At 37.5% G+C, this 8,341-nt stretch overlaps 1 protein-coding gene across 1 annotated transcript in view; it reads left to right on the forward strand.

Moving 5' to 3' along the window:
- Window positions 1-7,767, forward strand: part of PAK2 (p21 (RAC1) activated kinase 2) — a gene marked incomplete at its 3' end in the record, with an annotated part of 37,399 nt that extends 29,632 nt beyond the window's left edge. Inside the window, exons 12-14 of the mRNA XM_084231720.1 lie at window positions 1,173-1,369; window positions 7,134-7,271; window positions 7,681-7,767. Of these exons, the coding sequence (XP_084087846.1) occupies window positions 1,173-1,369; window positions 7,134-7,271; window positions 7,681-7,767 (422 nt within the window). The remainder of the gene's footprint in view (window positions 1-1,172; window positions 1,370-7,133; window positions 7,272-7,680) is intronic.
- Window positions 7,768-8,341: the final 574 nt, after the last annotated feature.

Genomic DNA, 8,341 nt, shown 5'->3' on the forward strand with positions numbered 1-8,341 from the left:
AAAAATTCTAGATTCTAACCCTGACTTTCCCGCTAAATAACACTGTTAAACTCTGTTTCTCACTTATAAAATAAGGTGGTTGGAATAGAATAATGCTGATAAGAACCTTCTTGATACAGTTGAATTAACTGTGTTCTTTTTCTAGGCTCTCTACCAAGTTGGATACTTAGTAATTCTAGCTTCTGCCTCTTCTCTTCAAAATAGTTACCACTTCTTCACCTTTGTCTGATTTACTACATGTAGTCACCTTTGGTGATTTTTTCTTTTAGCCCTTTTTCAACTATATCTTAAAAAAATTTAGGGTAGGGGCCTCCCCGGTGGTGCAGCGGTTAAGCGCTGGGTTGCGAAGCTGCCCACAGCCTCTGCAGTGCTGGTTCGATCCCCGGCTGCTCCCCGGCCCCGGAGGAGGGTCCCACATGGCACGCAGACCTCTCCTGTCGCCCGCTGCTCCCCTCAGCAGTGTGCTTCGGTCCTTCTGCCTGTTCTGCTCCCCGCTCTGGCTCTGGTGAATTCTCTCACCCTCCTGCGCTTCTGACTGTACCCAGTGCTTGTATAAATAAATTTAAAAAAAAAAAAATCAAAAAAAAAATTTGGGGTAGAATTATTTAGAAGAAAAGATCTTGATAATTTACCCTTTATGCCCACTTATGAGCATTAGAAGTAAACAAATGAGAGTATGTAACATTAGCAAAATATTTGTTAATTCATTTCACTGGTTTACTTACTAATGCAATTTTTTTTGTTTTTTTTGTTTTTTAGAGGCATGTTTATTTATTTGTTTGTTTGTTTGTTTGTTTATACATGCACTGGGTACAGTCAGAAGCGCGGGAGGGTGAGAGAATTCACCAGAGCCAGAGCAGGGAGCAGAGCAGGCAGAAGGACAGAAGCACACTGCTGAGGGGAGCAGTGGGCCACAGGAGAGGTCTGTGTGCCATGTGGGACCCTCCTCTGGTGACCGGGGAGCAGCCAGGGATCGAACCGGCACCGCAGAGGCCCTGGGCAGCTTCACAACCCAGCGCTCAACCACTGCGCCACCGGGGAGGCCCCTACTAATACAATCTTAAAAAAATAAGAGGCTGACTAGTCAAATGTAATTAAGTGATCTAAAGTGAACTTTTGATAAAACTATCCATGGGCAATATTAACTCTTGATGTTCCCTTTTATTTTATAGCCGACTTTGGTTTCTGTGCCCAGATCACTCCTGAGCAGAGCAAACGAAGTACCATGGTTGGAACACCATACTGGATGGCACCAGAGGTGGTTACACGGAAAGCTTATGGCCCTAAAGTGGACATATGGTCTCTGGGTATAATGGCTATTGAGATGGTAGAAGGAGAGCCTCCATACCTCAATGAAAATCCCTTGAGGGTAAGACCAATTAAACCAACCTTATTTTACGTAAAATACTTTTCTTTAAAACATATAATTAGAATCTGCTTGTGCCAGGTGCTGGCCCAGAATTTAGGATGCAAAATTGATAAAATCTAGTCTCTGGCCTTACTCTGCAAATAAAAACCATTTGCTTCTAAGTTATTAAGTTGAATGTCTTAGTTAAAATGTTAGTAGATTTTCAGCAAGCTATATGGTTTCGTATGTTGTTATAACAGTGACCATAAATGATCACACTTATATAATTTTACACATAAGTAAGAATTTGCTCATTTCCTATAAAGTTTAGTGTCCCTAGATATATACCCTCAGGTTATCAACTTTGGACCTTGGCCTCCATAGCTCCAGTCACAGAAAAGAGGAAAACAATAGACCTATGAAAAAAACTGTGTAGGTGGTGATGTTAAAGCCCATATGCAAACAAGAGTGAGGGTCCTGAGATACAAGTGAGATCAGTAGACTGTAAACAATTATATATTCCAGTACTTGAAGTAAAGAGTTTGGGTGTCCTTCCTTCCCCCTTTTTTTCCTACTCTTAAATTACCATATATGGCTCAGCATCAGTAGTTATTAAGGAAATACAAATCTAAACCCCAGCAAGATACCACTTTATACCTACAAGAACAACTATAATCAAAAAGAAAGATAGTAACAAGTGTTGATGAGAATGTGGAGAAATTGGAGGCTTCAGACATGACTAGTGGAAATGTAAAATGGTGTGTATTTTCGAAAACATTTGACAGTTCCTCTGAAATTTAACATTCCCTTTCACCACTAGCATTTCCACTGGTAGATATACACACAAGAGAATTTAAAACTTACATTTGCACAAAAACGTAAACACAAATGTTCATAGCAGCTTTGTTCATAATAGTACAGGTGGAAACAACCCAAATAATAAACAAAAGTGGTATGCCTATGCATTTTAATACTGTTTGACCATATAAAAGGAATGAAATGCAAAAACACTGTAACATTAAATCTTAAAGCATTATGCTAAGTTAAAGAAGTCATACTCAACAGATCATACGTTATATGATTCCATTTAAGGTGAATTCTTAAGTTAACAAATACTGAACCACTGCTTCTTGGTGAAATACAGGGTTGGTTTTCTGTGAGCCTCTCTTGACACATTTTATCAACTGATAAATGCATAACCTTATATTTAGTGTTTCTGTTTAAGGACACCTAATTTAATACGTTGTTTGATTCAGTACTTAGTTATAACACCACCAGCGTTATAACTCATGCCTGAATGAAACTTATCAAACACCTGTGTTTTCTCAATAAGACATGTTCCAGCCTTCTTGCACTTAGGAATACTTACACTATGCTTTTCACCTCTCTGCAAGTATCCGTCAATAATTACAAAAACAGGGCCTCCCCTGGTGGCGCAGGCGCTTGAGCACAGTGCTGGGAAGCTGTCTGCAGCCTCTGCACCACAGGTTTCATACGGGCCAGCCAGCGAGATACCCACATGGTGTGGCAGACCTCTCCTGCCTCGCCCACTGCTCCCCTCAGCCGTGTACTTTGGTCAGTCTGCCTGTTCTGTTTCCCGCTCTGTCTCTGGTGAATCCTCTCATGCTCCCACACATCTGGCCTGTACCCCGGTTCTTGTATACATGAAAAAATAAATCTTTAAAAATATATATTACAAAAACATCAAGAGTATTGATTTTGGGGTTACAAATAAATTTTAGCACGTAGCTGAATTCACATGTGTGGAATCTGCAAATAATGAGGATAAGCTATATATGAAAGCTCTAGAACAGATAAACCCATAGAGATAGCAGATTTGTGGTTTCCAGCAACTGAGAAAAGGAGGGAATAGGGAGTGACAGTAATGTCCATGGGAGTTCTTTATGGCAGGATAGAAGTATTCTGAAGTTAGTAATGATGTTTGAACCTTCCAGTGAATATGTTAGAAATACTGAATTGTACACTTTAAAAAAGTAATTTTCATAGTATTATTTTTAAAAGTTTTAAATTATCATATGTACTACAAACTTATTGCCAGAAAAATTAAAAAAACTTTCCCAAAATAAATTGGACATGCTATTAATAGGTGTCAAAAGTAATGTGTATGTGTAGGTGTTGCCCTGGCTTGATGGCATCAGATCATAAAGATCTTCTTCCTGAGTGTTTTTCATCCCATTGCAGAGACTCCAGTTCAAGTGAGCAATTAAAGTACTTTTATAGATTATTACTTTTAGAATATTTTTCAGAAGAATTTTTAAACCCTCTAATTCTACTCATTTGTTAAACAATGATTTGAGTACCTAAGTCTTTGTCACAGGCACTGTTCAAAGTGCTAGCTACAACGACCAAGAAAAATTCCTCTTCATAGAAGGAGTAGTGAGACAATAGGCAAAATAAATAAGAATATATAATAAAGTGATATGTGGGGCCTCCCTGGTGGCATAGGGGTTGTCTCAGTGCTATTACTGCAATGACCTGAATTTGATCTCCGTCCAGGGAGTTAACCCATATGGTACAGCAGACCTCTCCTTTCTCACCTGCTCCTCCCCTTAGCAGTGTATTTCAGTAAATCTGCCTGTCTCTGGTAAATCCTTTCACCCTACACTACACTTCACCAAAAAAAAAAATGTATTAAATGATGCGCTTTTAAGTACTAGGGACAGGAAGGGAGAATTCAGTGTCTGATTTTGAAAAAAATACTAGGGGAAAACTTCACTGAGTGACATTTGAACAGAAGAGGTAAGATAGTGATACTCAGCTACCTAAGAGAAGGATGTTCCAATCAGAAGGAACAGCAACATGCAAAAGCAGGAATATTCCTGATGAAGTCAAAGATCTTGAAGGATTCCAGCATTGCTAACATGCAGTGAGCAACATAGCAGAACAAAAGGTAGATCAGAGAAGAAATGAAGCCAAACTGTTTATACCTTAGTAGGTTTTTGTAAGGATTCTGCTTCTATCCTAGATAAGGTGAGAAAATCATTAGAGTTTTGAGAAGGATTATTCTGACTGCTTTGTTAAGAAAAAATTCCTTGAGATAAAAGCTGAAGGAGAAAGATGAGTTAGGAGGCCCTTATAATAATTCAGGCAAGAAATCTTGGTATCTCAGACCAGAATGATATCAGGGGAAAAGTACATGGATTCTGGATATAGTTTTAAAGGAGAACCTACATAAGAGAGTGAGAAATGACCCCAAGAGTTTGACCAAAGCACCTAGAATAATAAAATTGAGGTTTGCCTTCACTGAAATGGGGAAGGTTGCAAAGAATCTAGAGCATTGGGCATGGCAGCTGGGAGATCAAAAGGTGAGTTTTAACATGTTTTAGGCATGTTACATTTGAGATGCCTATTCAGACATCTAAATGGATGAATTGGCTGTTGGGTATGCACATCTGAGATCCAGACTAGCGATAAAATTGGGACTTGTTTAGCTATAGAAATCCTTTAAATGAGACTCAGCAAGACTACCAGTTCAAGTAGGCCTAGATAGATAGTAGGAAACAATCAGCTTACACTCTGAGGCATTCCATAGGTAAGAGTTGGTATGACAGACCAGTAAAGGAGACTGAGAAGGAATGACCAGAAAAGTAGATAAAGCCAAATAAACACAGGCCCTGGATTCTGCATGCAGAAAAATGAGTTAGAAATTAGCTTGTCAGAAGGAGCAAAGAATATGCATTGGAGCAAAGAAGGTTTGTTCAATAAATGGTGCTGGGAAAAGTGGGTCGCTACATGCAAAAGAATGAAGCTTGACCACTACCTCATACCAGACACAAAAATCAACTCAAAATGGATTAAAGAACTAGACATAAATCCTGAAACCTTAAAATACATAGAAGGAAATATAGGCGAAACACTACGTGATATGCACATCAAAGACATCTTTACAGACACATCACCCAAAGCAGTGATAGTGAAGGCTAAGATAAACAGCTGGGACTACATCAAATTAAAGAGCTTCTGCACAGCAAAAGAGACAATAACAAAAACAAAGAGAAACCCCACCGACTGGGAGAACATTTTTGTACCCAACACTAATGATAAAGGACTGATCACAAAAATCTGCAAAGAGCTGATGAGACTCAACAACAACAAAGAAAATAATCCTGTCAAAAATGGGCAGAAGAGCTAAAAAGAAACTTCTCTGAAGAGGAAATCAAATGGCCAACAGGCATATGAAAAAATGTTCAACATCACTTGTCATCAGGGAAATGCAAATCCAAATTACCATGAGATACCATCTCACACCAGTAAGAATGGCACATATTAAAAAAACTAGCAACAACAAATGTTGGCGAGGATGTGGAGAAAAAGGAACTCTCCTGCACTGTTGGTGGGAGTGCAAACTGGTCCAACCACTATGGAGATCTGTGTGGAGATTTCTGGACCTACTAAACATAGAGCTTCCATATGATCCAGCAATTCCGCTCCTAGGTGTTTACCCAAAGGACACAGAAACATCAATTCCAAAGAGCACCTGCACCCCTATGTTTATAGCAGCACTGTTTACAATAGCTAAGCTTTGGAAACAACCCAAATGCCCAAAAATAGATGACTGGATCAAGAAGATGTGGTACATATACACCGTGGAATATTACTCAGCATTCAAAAAAGATAAACACATGCAATTTGCAGCAACATGGATGGCGCTGGAAGGGATCATGCTCAGCGAAATAAGCCAGAAAGAAAAAGAAAAATACCGGATGGTCTCACTCATAGCAGGAATCTAGAAAATTTAAATAAAGGACTAGGAAAATGAATAACTATAAGAAAGTGAAAATCAAAATCAACAAAAAACTATGAACCAGAGACACTCTATGGGGGGTGGGGGGCGGGGAGGGGAAGGATTGTGGTCAAAATAAGGGGGTTGCAATTGTATGGGGAATATAAAAATAAAATTTATTGAAAATAATTAATTAAAAAGAAATTAGCTTGTCAGAAACTAGTTATGTCAAGTAAGATGAGAAGTTGATTATTGGAATTGGCAAACTGAATTGTAGAAAACTTGATGTACAGAAACTTTTGCTTCCTATGAAGATGGAATAACAGGAACCAGATTAATCCTCCTTGCCTGAAATAACAGCAAAATTGAAAGGAATTTACAGAAATTTCCCATATAGCCCCTCTCCCACACATGTATAACCTCAATTATCGACATTCCTTACTAGAGGTTATATTTCATAGTCAGTGAACCTACATTGACAATATTGTTATCACCCAGAGTCTGATTTATATTAGCATTCACTCATGGTGTTGTAAATTCTATAGATTTGGACAAATATAATGAATAGCATGCATTCATCCTAGTATCATATAGAATATTTTTGCTGCCCTAAAAGTCCTCTGTGTTCTGCTTATATAGCTATAGCTGTATCAATATAGCTAAGCTAATGTAGTTGACTAGCAAAAACCTTGAGAAAGGTAAAATACAATGTATTGATTGTGTGATTGTGGTCATTTATCTCTATACCCTTATGTATTACATATAGTTCATTTACCAATATGTATCATATGTATAATCCACAAAAAAGAGATGAAGCTAATTTTTGCAAAAGAACTTAGGAGAATGTAAAATATAAAAATAAAAGAAAAATATCTAATCAAAATAGGTTTAGGTAATAACCTAACTTTAGCATGATTGCCTTTAAAGAAGTAAAAACGGAGGGGGAGAGAGGATGAGTAATAAATAAAGACCTATAGACTTTGTAAAATACCACCTCACTTTTTGAACTACTGTATGTCTAAGATATTCTTTCATTTTTAGGCTTTATACCTGATAGCAACTAACGGAACCCCAGAACTTCAGAATCCAGAGAAACTTTCCCCAATATTTCGGGATTTCTTGAATCGATGTTTGGAGATGGATGTGGAGAAAAGGGGTTCAGCCAAAGAATTATTACAGGTGAATTTGGAAATTAAACAGTTTCTAGAAAAGGTTTCTTTTTTGAGTAAACAACAGGGAGTTTACACAGGATTAACAATGACATTTCACAGCAGCATGGCAACTGCTGCAGTTTAAGGTTTCATCTGCTGGGAATAAAATACCCATAATACTATAACAGATAAAAGAGTCTTTCATATTATCAATTCTTAGACCAGTTCATTGATGACATAGGTATCTCTGTCATTTAACTGAGATTTCATAGGAGAAAAACTAAAAGGCTATATTGCAAACTATTGATAATATTGTTTTATGCATATATTTTTTAAGTAAATTACAATCCATAAATTAGTCTTTGAAGCTTAGTTAAAAGGAAAAATTTGTTTCTGAACTAATGGCATTTATATATTTGTTTACCTCTTTCTGGCAGCATCCCTTCCTGAAATTGGCCAAACCATTATCTAGCTTGACACCACTCATCATGGCAGCTAAAGAAGCAATGAAGAGTAACCGTTAACATCCTTGTCGTGGCCTCATATTCTTTTTTCCATTTTCTAAAAAGTATTTTAATATATGAAAGTTATTACTCTTTTGGGAGGTTATAGAGAAAAGGTCTGGATACAAGGAAGAAAAAAACAAACTACTTCCTGAAGACAACCAAGAGAAAATTGCAAAATAGAATGACAGCTTTCTATCAAATCCCTTCTTTAGGGTCCAAAAGGAATTGTGGACTGAATCACTAGCCTTTTTTCGGCAACAGCCCATTAGGGTCATTTATCGTGCTTGAGAATTGTATTTTATTTTGCTGACTGCATTGTAATAGATCCCATTCATTGTCCCTCTTGGGGTATTTTTAATACTTGAATGGCAGATTCGATTTTTTTCAAATTATTTGATTCATCTGCTAGTCTTCTTTAAGCTCTTCATAGCTTTTTTTCCCCTTGACATGCTCCTTTTGAGTTGCTTTGAGAAAGTTTTCTTAATCCTAAATTCAAGGCAAGTGTGATAGAAATTATGTAGCTCTTTATATTGGCAGAGGAGCTTGATATGGTTTAACTTTATATAGAAGTTAGGACCAGCTGTTGTTACAT

Source organism: Talpa europaea (assembly GCF_964194135.1).
Source record: "Talpa europaea genome assembly, chromosome: 4".
NCBI lineage: Eukaryota > Metazoa > Chordata > Mammalia > Eulipotyphla > Talpidae > Talpa > Talpa europaea.